The sequence below is a fragment of the Saimiri boliviensis genome, chromosome 5 (genome assembly GCF_048565385.1).
Source record: "Saimiri boliviensis isolate mSaiBol1 chromosome 5, mSaiBol1.pri, whole genome shotgun sequence".
Lineage (NCBI taxonomy): Eukaryota > Metazoa > Chordata > Mammalia > Primates > Cebidae > Saimiri > Saimiri boliviensis.
The window spans coordinates 48374708-48397363 of record NC_133453.1 but is presented as its reverse complement, the minus strand read 5'-3'; the positions used below and the strand labels follow the sequence as shown (position 1 = coordinate 48397363).

The 22656-nt window shown below is 35.7% G+C and overlaps 1 protein-coding gene across 1 annotated transcript in view; it reads right to left on the bottom strand.

Moving 5' to 3' along the window:
* Window positions 1-21909, bottom strand: part of TMEFF2 (transmembrane protein with EGF like and two follistatin like domains 2) — a 260153-nt gene extending 238244 nt beyond the window's left edge. The window contains exons 1-4 of the mRNA XM_003940807.4: window positions 21185-21909; window positions 18749-18858; window positions 10960-11089; window positions 6249-6275 (exon numbers count right to left, since the gene is read on the bottom strand). Coding sequence (XP_003940856.1) covers window positions 6249-6275; window positions 10960-11089; window positions 18749-18858; window positions 21185-21356 — 439 coding nt within the window. The 5' untranslated portion in view covers window positions 21357-21909. The remainder of the gene's footprint in view (window positions 1-6248; window positions 6276-10959; window positions 11090-18748; window positions 18859-21184) is intronic.
* Between the last annotated feature and the right edge of the window lie 747 nt (window positions 21910-22656).

The following is a 22656-nucleotide window of genomic DNA, read 5'->3' as shown; positions in this document are numbered from 1 at the left end:
GCCATGGACTTAAAATCACTAATTAAAATATTCAAAATTCTAATTAAACTCTTCAGAGAAATTATATTCTTAGAGTACATGGGAATAAAGAGCAAAGGTAACATGAATTCTTTTAATTTCATTTTTAATTTTTTAGAGTTCAAAGTTCTTTGCATTACTTTATTTTAATCATCTTTCCTATAGATAGATATTACTGTTTTACTGATAAAATAAATGAATCCCCCAGGAAACTGAGAGTAAAAATCAAATTCTTCAAGTCAGTTAAAAATCTAGAATGCAAATCTCCTGATTCATAATCCAAAGGCCATTTCTATCATACTACATACAATGATTAACTTTCTTTTCCTACACATAGTTTTTAAAAACCCTTATGGATGATTCAGACAAAAGTTTGTAGCATTTATTTCACATTCTTAAGAAGACTGTAGAAATTCAGAAAACTGCTATTGCTCTACTGGAAGAAAAAAAGTTATTTTTATTTTTAAAAGAGTATTCATGTGTGAAAACGAAGTATAACCATGTTGATTACAAAGGTCCTTTTCTCCTCCTTTTTCATTTTCCATCATTCTCACTTTATTTTCCTCATTCTGCTTGCTTTTTATATTGTTCCAATTTTGCTATACATTACATGGTCCTCATTCATTCTATCTCTATTTCATTACTCCATTGCAATATTGTTTCTCTTTTAGGTAAAGAGAATGCAAGATGGATTTCAACCTATGAAGAGCTGAGATAAGATTTCAATTGAAGTTCAGATGGCTATAAGCTCATCTGGAGCAGAACAGCAGCTCTCAGGTGTGGCAGAGCAAAAAGAGGATAATTTCTGCTTTCATCCCATATATATTGCCTGGGAAGAACCTCAGACCTGTCATGCTTGGTAGAATTTCTTTATTAAATCAGTATCTCAGCAGAAGTTGCTTACAATTGACACCTGTCTGACTTTGGCTATAACGTGAGCCCAAAGGAGTGGGGGAAAAAAAAGACACATAACCACGTTGAGATATATTGTGTTTGCCAGAATTTGACCATGACAGTGGAGAAGTGGAAAAGGTATGCTGGTTGGAGAGAGAATTAGTACAGCAACATGAAAGGAAAAATAACTTAGCTTTCTACAAGCGTATTTTATGGAATAAATATTCAATTCCTTGTTATTTACAGTATAGTTAACATTTTATTTCTGCAGGGGAATATTTTTCTTTTCATAATTAAATCATATTTTTTCCATTGTGTACTCAGAAGAGAATTTACATGTAATCTCCTTGAGTGTAAAGAACTGTGTCATACTTATCTTTACAGCCCCAGAAATCTTGCAACCATACCTAGGTTATAGTATTAGCCTCATTCAAGTCAACCAAATTACTAAATATTATAAAATCCACATTAGAAAGAAAAGTTTTTTTTTTTAATCTCTAAGTTTAAAAGTTCTTAAAATACTTTTTGCCAGTTTTTAGCAGTTCACGTGATCAGAAATAGCAGCCCAAGATCTACAATGTGTTGCCATGTAAACCTTTCTTGTTCTATCCAATATGCACATGAAGTAACTGTCTTAATTATGGACATCTTTAGCAATGTTATATGAAAATAATTTGCACTGGAATTTTTTTCATTAAATAAAAACCATATGTCAACTGATTTTATACACCAAATTTATCATAACAATAATTATCTAGACAATTCATATAAAAAGAAGGCTTTTTATACAAATAATAGGCATAAGTTCAATTTGACTTGTTTTAGTACATATCCAACAATAACCTATTAAAGAATCATCTTAAAATTGTATATAATTATAAAAATTGTATAAATGGTCCAGTGCTTCCTTTTATCTCATAAAATAAAAATATACTTATTGTATCCACGCTGTGTATCTTAGATACATTTTATTACTATAAACATTATCATATAACTTCCCATAAGAAGATATTAAAATTTAACTGTGAATTCTCCCATATGTACAGAAGATAATACATTTGTAATTATTTTATAGTTAACATATGGTTTTAATTTCACCAGACTTATTTATTTTTCAGAATCTAACAAAACTCTAAGCAATATAGAATTTTTAAAAAAATCGTAATGGAAAATATTCATAGCATTATATTTATAATATGACTGAAAGACTTACGAGGAAAAGCAGAGGTTAAAAAATATTCTTTAACCACCCACACACCTCTGAATTTTGAGAGGAGGCGCCTTTAATACATTTCCTTCCTGCAGTATTTGTTGCTTAAGGAGTCTGTGGGTGGATAAGAGGTTATTAACGCTCCTACGCACACCCGTTTTCTTATTTACAACATTAAACTTCCATATATATAAGTACTTGAAACACCAATCATTTTCTATCACTTTCTCAAATTCTTTGGAATATGGACCACATATTACCTCCCTATAGCAAATTTCACAGTTATAGTTTATCATGGTTTTTTTGTCAGTTGTGAATCTATCCAAAAGTTTATTTTATGTAGATGCCTTTCAAACCAAACACTTTTGTTCGAAAAAAGAATTCCATAAATGGCAGGTCCTAGGTCCAAAACTAAAAATACAAAATTATCTTTTTTATTAGTGAGTTTTCTTAAACACTAAAAGAAGAGGATACAGTCACTGAAATGGGACAGCTATACATTAAAATTTGTATGAAATATTTGTATCTCATTACTTTACAAATTACCATTAGGAGAGAATGCATCTTTGTAGGATCATGTTAGAAACACCGTAAACATGTTTTACCTCAATGCAGTTAACCATTTGAATTGTTTCAGCTGAATAAATAGGTCAATAAATATTTTAGAGCTCCCTATAAAATATACAATTATAAGTTAAAATAAATTTTATAAAACCTTTATGTCAGCTGGGCGTGGTGTCTTACACCTGTAATCCCAGCACTTTGGGAGGCCGAGGCAGGCAGATCATGAGGTCAAGAGATCGAGACCATCCTGGCCAAAATGGTGAAATTCTGTCTCTACTAAAAATACAAAAATTAGCTGGGAAAAATCTCAGACCTGTCATGCTTGGTAGAATTTCACCTGCAATCCCAGCTACTCAGGAGGCTGAGGCAGGAGAATCGCTTGAACCTGAGAGGCGGAGGTTGTAGTGAGCTGAGACTGTGCCACTGCACTCCAGCCTGGTAACAGAGCAAGACTCCATTTCCAAAAAAAAAAAAAAAAAAAAAAAAAAGACTTTATGTTCCTTTTATATTGTAGTAAAAATGTTCCCTCAAATGCAGTAAAAGACAAATATATCCTTGTGCAAATAGTTAACCTTAAATTATTTTTAGAATAATCAGGTCTAATCTTCATTACTAATGTAATATTCATTCATGTTAAGAATAAAGGATAATTTTTTAAAAAGTAATAGTTCATATATTTTTGACAAAAAGTAATAACTGATACATTTTTACATGATTTTAGATTTGTATATTTAATGATATCATTTATGATAGTCACACATGATAAATGTTTTACAACAAAATTTGTTCACTTCACTCTTGTTCAATGCACTCCACTTTGGAATTATCTTAACTTTTGTTAAAATAAGATATTAGAAAATAACTATTAACCATCCAAAGTGCTTGCTAAGTAAACCCAATTATTAATTAAATACACATTACTGTTAATATGTTGTATAGAGATTAGGTAGAACAATCACTAGTTACAATTGTTGGATTAGCCAAATGATCACAAGTTATTCAATCACTTTAGCTTTATTCAAAAATAAATCAAACGGACTTTGGCCTCTCAATGTCTTGGTAATAGGAACTCTACAGAAATACAGGGGAAGTCTCTCGTCTGTAAAGGAGAGATAGCAAGTCAAATATATCTTATGATTACAACCCAAGGGATATGTGAGTTGAATTTGTGCATGCTGCTGTAAATTAGGTTTTTAGGTTTTAGTTTCTAAGTGTTTTTTGTATCCCATAATAAGGAATTTAAAGAAAATAAAAACTAATAGTATTACAGAGCAAAGTAACACAAAAACTAGAAAAACAAGCAATTCTCTTGAGAAAAATCTGATCAGTCTCTAATTTTAAAAATTGTATGCAATTAGGATCAAATACTCATCACCACAATTTCAGAATGGCAGTTATTTAAAATAAGCTCAGAATTAAATGTATTATATGCTTTTTTTCTAAAGCAAATATTTGAAGATGATTTTGTTTTCTCCAAGTTAGCATAAAGCACAATTGAAAGGAAGAGTGATTAAAAAAAGAAAAAGACAAAGAAAATAAAGAAAGTGGTTTCCAAGAGATGTTTCACTCATATGGTATAAAATAAGTTATAAATGTCATATTCATGAGATTAAAATAATTTCCTAAAAATATTTCTTATTCAGATCACAAGATAATGAACTAAAGATTTTAATATGAAATGCAGCAAGGAAGAGTGAGTTTGACTTCACTTTCATTTGCATGTGCTAATAACAATGAATGAAAACTAGAAACTAGTATGTGAAACAAAACTCACATCTCTTTGTTAAAAAAATAAAGATAAGATGTATATTATGATGATAGTCAAGTAGGAAAAAGTATATGGTAATGCTTTAACAGAAAGTGAAATGAAGAGATTCTGTGTTCTGTGAACTGGTATGTTTTATTTTGTCTTTAAAGATGCTAGACAATTAACAAGATTGGTTGGGTGAACAGTGGAACTGTTCAATCTCAGCGCAATATTTGAAAAATTAGGTAGTCTACATATAAAACTAAACAGCTGGAAAACATCTACATATACAACTAAACAGCTGGAAAAAATGCAAAAAATAGAATTTTGCACAGAAACTATTTCCTTACAAAAGCAACATTTTAAAAAATTAATTGATTTCTAATTAATAATATTCTAATGGTAAAACATCTACTAAAGGAACTGCCTCTTTTTTCCTGTCTTTTCTTTTTCTTTAAGATTTAATATGTTCATCTAAGCTCTTATTTTCAAAACCTCTAGGGAAGGTTCTTGAGAATACTATATTAATCAGCTAAAGAAACCTTTATTAGAAGTAGAGAAAGACTGTCCAGACATCAAAGGACTGTCAACATCATGTGACATTGAAACATATTCAATGCCTGAGTCTTAACTGCTGTTCAGTTTTAGTCTTTATGGAAAAAAAAAAAAAACAAAAAACTGTGCTTCAATCTGCTGCTGTTCAGTTTTAGTCTTTACGAAAAAAAAACTATGTTCCAATATGCTGCTCTAATTATGTTCTGTGGGTATTGCTTATTTGAACTAGTTAAGCCTTTCATTACATAAGGAAACTTGATAAATCTTTCAAGTATTTCCTGAACTATATAAAGGGTGCATTAAATATCCACCTCCCTGAACCCAAGGCCTTCTTGTACTTATCTTTTATCAAATTCTGTTTTTAAAAACTACAATCAGCTTGGAATAGCATATTTAATTATTTTACACAACTAAAGCAAGGTTTTGAGAAAATACTTTGTTTTTTTGTTTGTTTTTATTAACCTGGAAATTATATGTAGGTTGTGTTTTGTTTTGCTTTGTGTGTATAGAAATCGAATTTTGTTTGAATTTCATCTGGAAAACTGTTTGGAACATTTACAATTTAGTTGCAATCTGTAAGTAAAATCTTTATTTGGTAGTAAGTACACTAGAAACTTTTAAAGTTTCTCCCTCTCTTGCTCTCTCTTTTATATACTTCCCTAAATAAAGCTAAATAATGGGAACATATATCATACTTTATTAAAAATGACTATAGGTTAATTTATTCAAGGAAGCAAAGATAATATTTTACTTTCATTGGACTTAATTTTATGTTTTTCACTTTTATGACCTGAAGTTCCTTCAGTTCCAAATTATAAATCTGATAATTAAAACCTTATCTGCATGGTAGTTTATATATGTGTTGTTAGTACCTAGTAATTGAAAGCAATGTCAAATATTTAAAAATCCGAATATTTAGATAATTTTTTCATGAATTCTTTCTGCCCTGTCAAATATGCTTAAATGCTTGTCTTTGGAAGTTTTGACATTACCCCTATCCATCTCAAAGATTACTTACAAACAAGCAAATAAATGAACAAGGTAGATTAAATGGAGATAGAGTATGATTTATAAGTATACCAAATAATTTGCATGGTTTATACATGTACTTAATATGGAGACAATTTTTTATGTTTTTATCTTTCCTAAAATGCAAAATACGATTTTGTCTTAATTATCTGAAATGGAACATATATAAGTAAACATACATAATAATATCCACCAGTAAATCTTCAAATATGTAAAAAAGGCAATGCCTACCTCCATCTCCAGATCCTGATCCTGCATCTGTGGGAGGGAAAATTATATTTACTAGTAAAACACATTCAAAAATATTTATGACTTCTTAAGTTCAAGTTTACTTTCTTAGTTTAACACTGCAATAATATTGTTTGAGTAAAACACTAATATTTAATCCAAAAATGTATCTTCACATTAACTTAATTTAATTTCTATTAACGTAACTTCTAAAATAAATTATCCATCATTTTTATTCCAAAGCTTTATGAAAACATTATTGCCCAGTTGAGAAAATATCCTAATCTCAGCTATGAAAAATTCCTGATCTTGGCAGGCTGGATTTAATAAAATATTAAAAATGAGATACTCGTAACAATCAGTAAATTTCAGAAATTAAATAGTCTAATGCGTGTGGCAAATGAAATCATAACTAAGGCTTATATTCTTAAAAATTGCATATGAACAGAGAAAAGCAGTTCAAAGAGAAATATATTTTATATAGGTGTTGATATGTTTTACAAATACCACAACTGTGAATGCTTCTATCTGTGACAAATCATCCTTTGTTTTTGAAGTCAGTAGAAGAGAACTTCATTTTTACTTTGTGCTTAAAGTCAGATATTCAACTAAATGATGCTTGCAGAAAAAAATCATACTTCCTCTTCTGGATTTTTCTTTCACCACTTCTTCTCTCCCTTTCCTCCCATTAATTACAGTTGATCAAAGCTATCTATTTCTGGGAGCATAGTTCCCAGAAACACCCAAAATTTCAAGTTGAAGTCAAGACAATTGAGGTTCCATCTGATTCTACTTCTTAAGTGTAGACATAATCTTCCCTCTGCCTTTCCATTTTTGTTCATTCAAAATACATTTGGTTATGTATTTGAATGTTAATTACAGGGAAATAAGATTAATATTGGTATTCTCTGTCTGGTGTGCCCTTATCCCACAATGAAAACTCAACCAGGGTTCCAGACTTATACCAAGTGCCACTCTTAAGAATGTATGGTTTTAGCCAATGAAAATAAAACATGACTTTTACTTGTTTGCTTCCATGATACTTTATTGAGAAGCACCACATGGAAAGAGGCATGGTGTATGAAAATCCACAGGAGGCTGACACACATGGAGGAAGGAAGACTTTCCCAGTAGCCCTTTTTCTTATCATGTATTGGCTTTGGAACTACCATGAAGGAGCAGTAGTTTGAATTGTCAGTCTCTGGGAATCACATTAACTAAATTCATAGGGTCTAACACTATTATATTAAGATGTCAAGTATTCAATTAACTACTAATGACATATGTCTTTGGACCAGCATATATTTTCCTTAAAGGCAAATTAATTGGTAAAACAATTTATGATAAAAATTATTCTTCGTAAATGTAGAATCAAACAAGGATTTTAATCATACCATTTGACTGTTTAATGATAACAGATCAAGAAAGGCTGATGAATTCATATAGATAATAGAATATTCCTACCAACTGAACTGTCTGTCATAAGTCATAACATAATCTCTTTTGGACAGAACAGTGCTTGAGTGCTTAATGTTTGTCAAGCTTCCTTTTTGTACACTTTCACAGACAAAAATATTAACTGATTGTATTTGCATTAATTTGAAAGCTTAATTCAGTATTACTTATACTCATTCGAGGCTAAATAACGAGTTGTAGTATTATAGTGATAACACATTCTAAATATATTTTAGTTAAATGTATATAGTTTATTTTAAATTTCCTTCTATAAACTTCTTTAAGTCAAGGAAAACGTGTTGTTCATCATTCTACACTTAAATGAGCATAATGGGAAATGCATAAAGGCTTATTGAGTTCCAAGCTCCAAACCTCACTCATTTCATGAAACAGAAATGTTATTCAACCTTCCTAAGCATATTCCTCCTCTATTCAATGGGTATAGAAATATCTGATTTGGTATTTTGAGGCTTACTGCCCAACAGCATATTTTAAACACTTAAGTACTGTCTGGAACATAATAATTAAAATGTAGAGCAACCATCCTGCCTATTCATCTACAGTATTCTAATAAATACATACAATTGGGGAAATCAGAAAAAAGAATGCCAGTAGTATTTTAGCTTGTATTTCCCAAATGCATTTCTAAAACTTCAAGGGGTATGGTCCTTAAGACAATATTTGATTTGACACAAATGAAACAGCCAGGGAAAAAAAGAAGGAATAGATTAGAAAAATGATCACTTAAGTCCATGACATCATTATGAATTGTTATGGGAAGCTTTAATGTTTTCTCTATTATAAGATAAGTCATCTTCACAAACTGATGATAAGTAGCCTACTAAAGTCTTATTAGTGAGACAGAAACACCTAATAAGTCATGCTGTTAGACCTAAATCTGAGCTCCTAGTTAAAGCATTTCTTACAAGGCAAAACGTTAAATTGACAACAAGGCCATTGAGCAGATTTCCAAATAAGAATCTATTCTGCGGACCAAAAAAATATAAGTTCAATTAAATATAATAAATATAAAATTATATCATCTACTGCCTATTATTCCTAGAGCTTACAAGTTGCCACTTTTATTCAGTGTCAAACAGCGTTAAAAATAAATGGGAAATCTACAAAGAAAAAAAATAAGAATCCCTTTTAGATCAAAAGTCAGAACCCCAATTTATTTACAGTCAGACCTGGTTAATCAAAATTACTTTGTTCTCTCTGTCATTATTCAGATCAAAAACATTTTAGATTTACAAGTCCATGGAAGATATATTCAGCAAGATTGGCTTACTAATTAAATCCTGTAGAAATCTAAGTATATGAATGAGCTAAAGATGGATTACTCGATTGTGATTAAATTTTCTACTTGGCTAAGTATTTATTTTCATAGTAGAACCAGCACATCAGGGACTAGAAATGGAAAGACTTGAATGAATCAGGAAAATGTGATTCTATACACCGACAAGAACTTGGAGGTTGGCAAGTAAGAAAGAGAGATTTTGCTACCAAACAAACATCATCAGCCATAACCATAACTTCTGGTCTTTTTTATTATGATTGCCTGCTAATTCTCATGTGGCTGTTGTTAGAGAAAAACAGATATCCTCCATGATCTTGAAAAAGCAAATTCTTTCCTCAATACTCTATGATATTTGCCTTCATCTTTCCTGGTTCCTGGGATTCTATTTTTTTTTTTCTATTCTATTTGCCCTGGAGTATTACATGTCATTTCTCAGGTCTGGTTGGTTGATTTCTCGTAGTTTGCTCCTTATCAAACTTTCTATCTCCTCCACCCTTACTATGAGAGCAGCATGCTGGTCCTCCTCCTTCCCTATTGGGGAAGGCTGCCAACTGACTGTCACATGTTGCTGTACCTTTTATTCATGACTTGTCACTCACATACCAAGCAGCAATGACCTGTTTGGTTTAGCAAATAAGTACATGGAGTACCAGCCCAGCTTGCCCCATGACCACCCTTTCATGAAGAACATTGACATCTGAGCAAATAATCCTTTAGGAGAAAAGACTACTTACAAACCAAACCAAAACAAACATCATTGGACATTAGAAATGATACTATTCTCTTTCTTCTGTTAATTCTCAGAAACTAGGGTAGTTACCAGCATAACTTAGATATTATCAACTACTAACAATCAAAATGCTTGAGATAATCTTTTAAAGAATATGAGGCTTTTCTCTTTGTTCATTTTCCACCCTGCCCTAGCCACTTAGCACGTAACTTTTAACATCATACACTTGATTAGAAATACCTGCTAAGGGTGACTTTTGAATAAAATAGACTTTTCATGATACTGTTCTCTGCTTCTATTTTTAGTGAAAGTTTATATTTGATGTCATTATTATTATTCCTGAATATGCTTATATAATCTAAATTCTCAGCAATTTTGGCTTTCCAGAAAGATACTTATTTGCCATTAAGAACAATTATCATGGCATCTTAAAGTTTCTATAATATATATGATTTCAATATCAAGCTTAACTTGAAAACTCAGCCCCATATTAAAGCATTATTTTTTCAAGCTGGGTTTTATCTCTGCTGTTTGTTTCTTGCCTCAAATGCTGTAAAGTTCTAATAGCCACTGTACACATAAGGAAAACTTGAAAAGCTATGGGGCATATGAAGTCACTCTTTCTTCTTACTTCCTTTATAGCATTGTTGGTACACTATAATTAAAACCTTTGTAGAATCCCAGGTTAATTGCACCAGAAATGACAAATGTCATCAGAAATTATGTTCATTACCAACACATTCATCAATATAATCTACTATAATAGGAAGACCATTTTGTAGAGGGGCTAAGATTAGATGTCAACTTCAGCGCCCAAACCTGCAAAATTGCCTTCCAGCAGATCATGGAATCATTCAAAATAAACAAATAAACAATAAAACTTTATCCATACATAGTCAGGTTTCTCCATATTTGGCATTGTTGGCGGTCAATGTAAGTTTCTAATTATATTTGACTTTTATTCAACTGCCTGTACTTCATTTAATAACATATGTGTTTAAATCTACCAGTGTCCTTGTGGTAGGTATACTCTTTCTTCCAAAAGTGATTTGAAATGTAAAAATGACAAAGAATAAGAATAATAAATGATTTGAATGAAAGAATACAGGCTTGTCTAGTCAATATATAACCTCAATTATTTATTGGGAGATAACATAAAGAGAAATGAAAGACATGGTTTTTGGATTTAGAATCCATGCATAAGGTTTCAAGGAGGATCACACACATACCTGTGGCACACGATCCTTCTGACACCACAAGTATCTCACTTTGCTGTTTGCACGCAGCCTGTCGCAGGTAACACTCATTCTGGTAGCTCTCCCCATTGGAGCCACACACAGGCACGTAGTCATTGTTGCACTGGGAAACACATAGATGTAAGCCTACAGTTAGTACTGGAGACTGCATCCCTCTGACACAAAAATAGATATACTTCGGAATAGTTAGTAAAGTTGACTAACAGTTCAGTAGTTGTTGAAATTGATCAGAAATAATCATTTACAGAAGAAACCATTTGTTTTCATTCTCATTGATCCTAATTGTGTCCTATAAGTCTTTATAAGGGCATCATTGAAAGATGCACAAAGCCAATTTCAAGTTAGTCAACCAGTCATCTGATTTAGATAGGGCAAAAATAAGTATCAAAATTGATCAGGCAATTCCAACAAAGTGACTGGACAAGCAGCACAACAAAGATATAGCAACAAATATACCAATACCACTTAATATTATCTTTAGTATGTGGCCCATATGACTTGATGGAAAAAGTTAAAATACATTTTAATTTCCAGCTATTCCCAAACAGGTAATGTCTGTCTGTGTTTGGAGCAGAATTATATAGCCAAAAACGCCAAAAAAAAAAATAGTTAACTCTTAGTTGTTGTTTTTTAATTAAATTTTTATTGAATTTTAGTCTTTGTAAATTTTCAAATATTCAAATAAGATATTGATTTACTTATTTATTTTTATACCTCTTTAGACTGTTGTATATTGACATGTATATGAAACAAAACTGTGGAACACAAAGAAAAATTTCAGTAACTACTGAACCATAGGTAAACTTTACTGATTATTCCAAAGTATGTCTGTTAATAGATATTCCATAAAGCAAAAAGTTCATCTTTAAAAGAACCTCATTATTTTAAAAGTATACATTTTACAGTGAAAATTAAGGCAGCCTACAGGGTACAGTCATCATAATATAATCATACTCTAAGGCATTAATGATACTTGGCTTTGTCCTATGCCTGCTAATTATGCCAGGGATGTGATTATCTCATGATTACTACTACTGATGTGCTTTATTGTTTAATTATAAAAAATATAATGATCAAGTATTATCTGTAAATGCTCACTTATGCCAGAAACTAAGAAAAATCATACTTAGAGATGCATGTAAAAACTTTTCTTTATGTTTTACTTTTAATTAAAATATGTAAACTTTTGATGTGCTGTGAGTTCAGACTACACACTAAATAAACCAATAATAGAGTGAGATGGGTAGGAAAGTTTAAATATATATAACAAACCTAAAACCCTATCATAAGCAAACTTTAATGTAAGAATTTATGCAAAAGAAGACATATCTCAGTATGTTGATAATCTGATTGATTAAAACCTGAAATTTAATATTTTGCTCCATTTTCTTACAATACCTAAACTTCTTTTTTCCCAATTAATTATTTAATTCTTGCTCTTTATCTTCATAATAATAATAGCTTAATTATCATAACAAATTTAAATGTCAATGTTTTTTGAAATGAAAGTCTGATTTCATGAGTTTTACTTTCTTTTAATATAATATTAACAACTTAAATATAATGTTTTGGTAATTGTGATCTACTTTTCTCTAAAGAGTAAATCCAAATTGTATGACAGTCATATTAATGATGACCATAATTACTAATAAACTGTTTTAGCACGTATTTTAAAAATATTCTTTATCTTAATTTCTACAATACGTAATCTAGACATTCTGCAAATCCTCTACATCAGACGTCCCCAAACTTTTTACACAGGGGGCCAGGTCACTGTCCCTCAGACCATTGGAGGGTCGCCACATACTGTGCTCCTCTCACTGACCACCAATGAAAGAGGTGCCCCTTCCTGAAGTGCAGCGAGGGGCCGGATAAATGGCCTCAGGGAGCCGCATGAGGCCCGTGGGCCGTAGTTTGGGGATACCTGCTCTACATAGTAATTATTTTCCAGAGTTACATTATTGTCTCCTAAACTCAGTCTATGTATGTGATTATATTTGAAAACCTGATTTGATTAGAGCTTTCCACCAATCGTTTGCTAATGTTTAACTCAGTCTGCAATTGACTTCTGATTAGGTGATACCTGTGTAAAAGATGTTTTCCCGGAGCTTTCCAAAAATTTGTTTTAATTTACATCTGAAAACAGACTTAGTCCTGAGTATCTCCACTACTATCCAAGAAAGATGGCAATAGCAAAATGCCTGTGAAGATTTGAATTTTCCAATGAGCAGTACTGAAGAGACAACAAATAAATGGGGCTTGTGCTCATGCCAGAACTGTGGCCAGTAAGGCAAGTGCAGAGATAGGTGCTTGTCAATAAATGTGCTATGATCAAAATCTGGGACAGGAGAATGTAGGTAGGATTATGTTGATCCGTGAACACCACAATGGTGTCTGGGTATATGGAGGAGAGACCAGAAAGAAGAAAACAGCTGGTGACATTATGATCAATAGACTTGATGATCCTTTCAGTAGTCAGAAGAGAGACATAATGTGTTTATGGCTAGGTGGACAAATCAACATCTCATTCTTGAGTCCCGGCATTCCTGCCCCGAGTTACCTTTCAATCTCTATCTCCAACCCTGGTTATAATACTTTGTGTGTAGATTGTTTGGGTTCACATTTTCTTCTCTCCAATCCTTAAATTTTATTTATTTATTCTTCTCAGATTACTCAAATATAGAGTCAGTGGACTGGGAGTGGGGAGTGCGAAGTATTTATTATCTCTGTCAAGTGCGAGTACACAATGCTGATATGCATCTTAAAATAGGGAATAAACTGATAAAGTGCTCATATGCCGCTTCTGAGGGATGCAGTAAGCCAAATTCGAACAGTTCTAAAAACAGAGCTGCCAAGTTTCATGCACAAGCCAAAAGGGAGATTTCTATAGAGCTGAAAAGAGCTTAACTGTAGATTACTGGCATGATGTTTTTGGCCCTTAGTATAAAGACTTGCACTCATTAATATGAAGAACACAAGGAGGAAGCACGCTCTAAATCATGAAAGCTCATGAGTGGAAGTCTAATCCTAAGTTCTCCTGTTTCTTTCACTGCCTTGGTGTAGGACCTTTTGTATATTAGTTAACAATTAAATATTTAACAGGTTTATAGCCTAGTTTTCCCATTTGAAATGCTTACCTGGAACATTTGGGAAATTAACAAAGTCATGTTTTTAAAACAAGAAATACCTTGTAATATTCACTTATAAAAAGAAATGTAAATTATTTGCTTTGTATGATATGCATTTTAACTAGCAGAGTGATCATCTAACTCCAACATCAAACGATGGCATTTCTAGAGTTAGAAAAGCAAGGGAAACAGGCTAAGCCTAGGCATGAAATAGGCTAACTACTGCATTAAAATATGCCAAATTATTGGAAATAGTTTTTAGTAGTAATCACGATACTGCTCAGTTTCAGATGAAGGGATGAGACTCAGATGTTAAGTGACTTGCTAAAGGCCATATAGTTGGCTGGTAAGAGGAAAAACAAGACTCAAGCCCAGATGGTTATGTCCACAAATGCATGTGTTGTACAAACTTTCTCTCAGGGGAAAAAGTGATTCTCTTTTCTCTGTCTTAAAAATCTTAAGTTTATTTTCCAAATAAGTGTTTTTCAATAGAAGAATTTTGTTTCAAAATTGGCTACCCATCACACTAGTGGATTCAATAATTTGACACACTAGAATGCATAAAATTCATTTTTGCTACAAATTAATTAAAATAATGTGAGAAAATTTTCATAGGATTTATTGCTTGTTTGGTTAAGACAGGTTTTTTTGAGCTGAGATTTCGGCATCTAGAAGCTTATGTATGACTTATGTTTTATATACTGCCAGCACCTTCCACAGAATCTGGCATGTAGAAGGTGCTCAACAGATGTTAAGTCAATTCTGTTATATTCCCAGTTGTCAAAGGCTTAAGAAGAATGGCTTGGGATATGGCATATTTTTCTTCCAAAAAAGAAAAAAGATTTAAGAAGTCTGCATATGTTCCAATCCTTTGGCCACTCCATAAGTAATTTTTACTTCTCTGTGATTTGATTTATATTTCCTAAAATGTGAAAAAAAAAAAAACCATATGATTTCAAGAGTTGACAGGCCTGTAACTATGGTGGAAATGACTCTGTGTGGCTTCCCAGACTAGGTCATCAAGGAATATAACTTCTACCAGGCTCTTTCTCTCTCTCTGCTTGCTTTGACACCCAGCCACTAGGCTATGAGGAAGACAAAACTTGCCCATGTAAAGAGATCAACATGGAGAAGAACCAAGGTCTCCAGCTGACAATCAGACGTATGAGTTCTCACCCTCAGACTAGGATCGCACCAAGCCCTTGAATTCCCTTCCCCCACCATTAGCTTATGGCAGAAAGAGTAGAGGTGAGCTGTTTAGATTAAGCTCTCCCAAAATGGCAGATTCATGAACAAAATAAATGTTCATTCTCTTAAGCCACTAAGTTCTGGGCAGTCTATTATGTAGCCTTAGCAATTAGAACATTTGTAGATCTAAGCATGACTTATTAAATGAAAATATTTAATATTTGAATTAGGTAATACCTGAAAAACATAAAGCTGCCTCATATTTTTAAATTATAAAATGGTCACTGATTATTGCATGACCAGGGCTATCTATAAATATTTACATATATCTCCCTTTCTCTTTTCCTCCTTCCCTCCCTTCCTTCCTCCCTGCTTCTATCTATCATCTATCTATCTATTTATCTATCTATCTATCCATCCATTCATCTACTATTTCCAAACTTTCATCCTCATAATGGGCTTAATACCGGGGTGATGAAATAATACGTACAACAAACCCCTGTGACACATGTTTACATATGTAACACACCTTCACATGTACCCCCAAATCTAAAATGAAAGTTTTAAAAAAGGTAGGAGAAAATAATTATCTCGCTAAGTTGTGAGAAATAAATGAGGTAATATGTTTGAAGGACAGAAATCAGTTTATTTTAAAATTGTCTAAGAGAGGTGAAGGCTAATAATGTTTATCTTAGTGTTCCAATAATAATGCGAATTGAAAACATTATAGATATGAAAATGTATGCCCATTTCTCTTTGAAGTTTCTCTCTCAGGCAGAAAGACTACAGATTGCAGGCTGGGTGCAGTGGCTCACGCCTGTAATGCTAGCATGTTGGGAGGCCAAGGCCAGTGGATCTCCTGAGCTCAGGATTTTGAGACCAGCCTGGGTAATAGGGTGAAACCCTATCTCTACTAAAACACAAAAAAATTAGCCAGGCATGCTGGAGTGTGCCTGTATGCCAAGCTACTTGGGAGGCTGAAGCACAAGAATTGCTGGAACCCAGGACGTGGAGGTTGCAGTGAGCCTAGATTATGTGACTGCACTTCAGCCTGGGTGATAGAGCAAGACTTAAACATTCAAAAAATAAAAAATAAAAATAAATTTACGAAAAAATGTGGGCTTGTACCTGAAAAGGCAGCAGAGAAAAAAACAAAAAACAAAAAACAAAAAACAAAAAAAAAAAAACCAGAAGTTTCAAATAATGTACAGGGAAACAGATTTTCAAGACCTCTCCCTTTTTTGTCAGATACTAGGACTTAAATAACGAACACCAAAAAACTCAAATTCATGTATTAGGAAAAGATGGATTCAAGAGACTCAATATCCTATTTATTAGTCTTCATGGGACTTATACTTTTCTTTGATCTTCAACTTAATTCAGCCACTCTATATTCTTGGTTTGTGCTAAGTCTACATTTTCCACTAGGGAGGTGTTTATTTTTTCTTGCCAGATTGACAACTGTTGCAAAGCACAAACTAATAGCAGTAGTAATACACTAATGCATTTAAAATGCCACAAGGATTACGAAAAGCAAATTTCCATTTTAGTTTCTTATTCAAACTTACATTCATTGCCAGCCCCCCATCAATTCCACTTAACAATTATCTAAATTAATGTTAAACCTAACTGATTGCCCAATGTATGAGAAACACAAATATTTTTGTTGAAAAAATGTTACCAAAGTCTTCTGTGGCACCTATAAAATGAAAACAATTCCTTTAATAAGAAAATTATATATTTCCATTTTGTAGCATCCATCCCTTTAGAATTCTGTCAACCCCCTTTTTTTTTCTCCGGGTGAAATCTTAGAACCATGGCTTTACATTTCAGGAATGTTTTTCCTGGTTCATTGGATACTTTTTATGAGTTCATTTCTTGTGTCTACCCATGGTTATGAAAAAAAGACAAATTTATGGAAATCACAAAGGGAAAGAAGGAAAAACTCACAAAATTCTCTGGGCCTTTAATCAATGATTTATCCAACTGTGTTTTTTTCTTCTTTAGTTAACATTTGGGTAAAGTATGAATTGTGAAGTTCTCATGCTGTATCTCTCTCACGTAGTTCATTGAAAGAACATAATTGCACTGTTTTATGTGGCTGGAGACCTCAGAAGTTGGTGTTATATGCATATTAAATATGCATGAATATGTTTCTAACACTATGGTATGGTCTAAGAAACTCTGTGGTCACAGCAGTACTTACCCACCAGGAGGTGGTGCACTTTACAAATATCAGTTGTCTTACTATGTTTCTTAGAAAGAAGACAATAATGTCTAAGAAGATTTTAGTGTTTTAAAAGCCACTTAAACTTTATCTAAATGTGAATTATCTTCTCTCTCTTAGTGGGAGGTTGAATTCAATCTAAAATATCTAAATTTCATCAATAATTCTAAATATTATTAAACCCGATATCCAGGTCTAAATTTGAGTTTAATGCTTTTATTTGTTCTGTATCTTTTTTTATTCTTACAGTCTTAGAAAAGTTTTCCTCATCTTACATACAGTTTTGTTTATGTGCATATTTCCTAGTTGAGTCTTATTGTCAGATTTGAAAAGCATTTTAAAAAATAATTTGAAATACTCAAGGGCAAATATAAGCTATTAGTACAACATCCATGTTATTTGAAATTCTACATGATTAAATGAACATTTTGAGAGGAAAAGGTTTGTTTTTACATGGTGGAAAGCATTTGTTAGTTAATGACTATACTAATGGCATTAAGAGTTCTATCTTTAATAGATAACTAGTAACCTAGTTTTGATGATGCCAGTACTGCAATTTCTTTCTCTGTCAGTTAAAAGAAATTAACACAAGAAAAAGTACAGCTTTCTCATGTTCATTAAATGACTTGGTTCTAAATACTCTTTTGGATTCCTGGGGGAATCAGTTCTGATTGAATGTGGTACCCATGAAAAAGTTGACATATATTAATCAATAAGTTTCACGATTTCCAAATTAGAGTAAAGTTTTGAAGTTACACTAATAAGGAGTTGATTTAAAAACCTAGTCAGGTTGCCAGGATAATGAAAGCCAAGACCATTAAAACAGATGGCAATAAAATAAAAGCATGATAGCTCCAATCAAAAAGAACAAAAGCATAAGTCAATACTTCTTACCCCTATTTTGACTATTATCCCCAGTCAATTCACTTTTAAAGTACAGGCTATAAGGGTCAGAGAAACATAACCTTCCTTTGACATCCTAAAAGCACAACCTGAAGCTTTCTACCTCCAGTGGCATTTATAACTTTGGCATATACATTTCTCCAAAAAGCATATGTCTTCTTGACATCAGTTGGCTCTCTTGCCAGTACTTTTGCTTAGTGCCAGCTTCCCTCTTATCTTGCACAGCTATAAATTTCCAAGTGATAGGCTGTAAAGGGAGATCCCTGCTTTGCAGTCTCGTTAATGAATTAGAAGCTGCAAATATAAGACTTCTTACCTTGAACTGACAGACGCAAGTCACAGTGTCTCCAATTCTTAAACATTCCCCATCAAATTTACAGGTGTTGGTGTCACAGAGAAAGAGATCATTTTCTCTGTCATCATAACCTCAAATTTAAAGAGAACACTCCAGTCATTAAAAAATGTTACAGATTTTTAATAAAAAAGCACTATCTTGAAGCATTAAAATACCTGTCCTAATTTTTAAATCCAGCAACTACAGCTGTACTGCAAGGTCACTGTCTACTGATAACCTAAAAATCTAGTTAAGTGATCAATACTCGTTTCTATTTCCCACAATTCTTTTCTAGTCAATTCTCCTTTAATATCCTTTTCTGATACTGCTATTTTTTAAAGCTTGTGTTAATACTGAGAGTGGTGAATGAAAGCTTAACATTTGCCCTCTATTTTTTGTTTGTTTGTTTTTTGCTCATTAGGTGGACAACATTTATAACCAAAACTCCACATTTTGGAAAAGAGCTAGTGATCTCTGAACGTCCATTTATCATTGCCCCATCTTTAATTGTTCTTTTGCTTCAAAGACTGAAACAACCCCTTACTTGAAATTTATCCAGACAAAGAGGAAACAAAGCCCCAATAATAAAGATAAACAGGCACAGTGTTTTCCGTGATGGTCTGTTTAGTTCAAATGAAGATTGATCACCTCTAAGTTAACAGGGGTGGGAGCGGGGTGCCAAGTTCTTGACAAACTATCTGCAAAACCAGCTTATTCTTTTTAGTTTATGCAGTCCCCTTTAACATATCTGGCTAATATTGAATTTCTTGATTGCAAATCTCAACTTCACATTTAAGTTAGTTATTTCCTAAAACAATGCAAGAGGTAAGGATGAAGCAAACCAGTCTGTGTTGGACTACAAAGCCATCAACATTTCCAAACATTGATTTTGCAGGCTCATAATTGTTACTATAATAAAGGATCTAAAAAGTGATTATGCACTAGCAAAGTGAAACTTATTCTTTCAAAAACAACACACAGGTATGCATGAATCAAGAAGTTATAGAAACATGTTGAGTTTTATAAAAATGCCAAATTTAGAAACTGCCAAAAACAGAACAATCCATTGACCCAAATCTAACAGAGTTGCAAATATCAACTTGTCTTTGTAAAGGATAAATTAGAAGAATGCATAATAACTTTCCTTTTGGCATTTACATCAGTAATAACTAGGTACTATACATGCTTTCACCTATGAGTTACAGTTGGTCATTCCCTCCTCTCAAAAGTTACATACACTTCAGCTCACATACATCCTTGAAAGCCACTTTATTCAGAACCAGATTTAACTACAGCAGAATTATATTTACAGAAGATGAAAAATTACATACACACTTGCTAAAACTAGAACAGACCACACCTAAGGGACAATACCTAGGCATGTTAACGGAGTTTAAAATGCCAAGGAAATCACACCACAATTCCGCCCGGTATACTACAGGCTGTCAAACCCAAATGCTATGCCAGCTAGGAGTGTAGCAACTCCCATCCTCGGGCCCTATTTAATTAGGAAGCTTCAGCAGAGAGAAGCCTGCCAAGCTCTCGCCGTCAGAATTTGAAGGAACCGAGCAAGCAAGAAAAGCTCCTGACCCACTCCACGGAAGCTTGTCCAGAAATGGAGGAGTCAGCGCCCATTGAGGTCAGTACCGCCCTTGGCTTGCCTACAGGGAGCCTGACCAGTCTCGGTCATGCCCATTCCCGCCTGGGAGACCCGCAAAGTGTTGTTCTCAACTCCCCTCTACCACCTTGAAGCTCAGGGAAGCAAGAAAGGGGCATATCTGGACTGCAAAACCAATGTCTTTTGCAGGCTAGGAGAGAAAAGGGATAGGGGGACGAGAGAGAGAGAGAGAGAGAGAGAGAGAGAGAGAGAGAGAGAGAGAGATAGAAAGAGATTGTCTTGAAACCCAGCTCCTTTAGAATCTGTGTGACCTGGTCTTGAATGGGAGACCAGTGCGCCCTCATGGCACCTCTGCCAGGAATCAGCGATTCCCCTGCAGTCACCATTTGATTTATTGCTTTCTCGCTCATTCTTTCTTATAAAGTTATTTCTTCCTCATCCTAGCCACACTTTTTTCTTTAATGATGATAAAGCTTCTGTTTTAGTGTTTCCCGTTAGGATTGGTGCTCTTTTTAGTGAACCAAAAAAACCATTCAGTTTGATATTTCTCAAAATTCTCGCAGCTCCGATGTAAGCGCAAGCCTGCAAAGGTTTCCTGCTACACCTGCACTTTCTACCCATCCCAGAACCACCCCCCACCCCCCGGCCTGAAACAGTTCCCCGCGTTTCTCTGGATAGAGGTGGGTGGTCTTAGGGGTTTAGGACGGTAGGAGATGAGGGACTGAGGAGACGCGGTCTGTGCTGGATAAGCGTGTTCTTCTGCGGGGTTAAGGGGTCGGGGACAGGGGTTCTGGACTTACCAGAGCAGTTCCAGCCGGTGGGCGTTTGACAGTCACTTAAGGAGGTAGGGAAAGCAGCGAGCTTCACCGGGCGGGCTACGATGAGTAGCATGACGGGCAGCAGCAGCAGCCAGCAAAAGCCCTCGCAAAGTGTCCAGCTGCTGCACTGCCGCGGGGACTCCCACAGCACCATGACTAGTTCGCGCAACTCTGCAGCAGCAAACGGCTTCCGAGGAACACAGGATCGCGGGGGCCGGGCAGAGGGCTACTGAGCATCCCGCGGACGGCGGCAGCAGAGGCGGCGGCCGTGGCAGTGGCACCCGGCGGGGAAGCAGCAGCCAAACCCGCGCATGATCTCGAGAGTTTCAGCAACATCCAGGGACCCGGCTCAGCCCCGGGAGCGAGAGGGTCGTCCGCTGAGAAGCTGTGCCGGAGACGCGGGAAGCTGCTGCCATAAGGAGGGAGCTCTGGGAAGCCCGAGGACAGGAGCAGACGGGAGTCCAGGGGCAGAGCAGCGGAGCCCGAGGAGGCAGGGTGGAGGGAAAGTCAAGGCGCCCCGCAGCCCGGCTGCCGCCTCTCGCGCTCTGCCGCCCGCATCCCTCTGGCGTTTGGGAAGCAGCAGGTCCTCAGCCCGCCCGGGGTCACGTGGGAAGAGGCACTCGGGCTCTGATTGGTGGAGCGGGCTGCAGGTCCCGGGAGGGAGGGGTCGGCGAGGAGGTGCGCGGATGCGAGGTGGAGGCGGCCGCAGAAGCCACAGATGGGCTCGCTCGCCAGGCGCTGGCCCGAGTGCGGCTAGGCTGGGACGGCTCAAGTGAGAAGCTCGGGTTTCAGGGTGGGCCACCCGCACGCTCAGATACCACTCGCCTCACTCTCCGCTCCAGGACGCCCCCTACCGAGCGCGGGGTCCGGACCAGCGGCCCTCTTCGCGCGTGACCCGGGGCTGCGAGCGCCGGCCGCGCGGCTGGGTGGCGTCTCCCCGGGCTGGAGATGGTGGGGGCGGAGGTGTCGGAGCAGCGGCGGCAGCAGGGCAGAGAGGGGCGAGCCAGCCGCGGAGAGGGCGTCCTGCCGGCGCCCGGGGCTCCGGCGTGCGGCAGCGCGCCGCCTAGGCTGTAGGGGGCTGCAGGCTGGGAGTGCCGCGGCGGAGAGGCCGGGGACGTTTCTCTAGGGCTGTGCAGGGAGGCGAGGGTGAGAGAACCGCTCTGGCCGGCCTGGAAGCAGCAGCAGCATCTCCCGCAGGAGCCTGCAACCCCGAGGCTGCTCGCCCAGCCATCCGCAGGGGCTCCCCCCTTCTTTCTCTCGGCTCCCCTCTCTCCTCCCAGCCCCTCACCCCAGCTCCGACCCGGCCCGAGCCGCCGGAGGTTTGAATCCCTCTCGCCATCACCCGCTCCTCTCCAGCCTGTAGCCTATTAGTGTGACCACCTGGGAGGTGCCGTCACACGTGTTTGGAAGCTCAGATTTGGTCGGGTCCGGTGGTCTGAGAGGAAGAGAAAGGC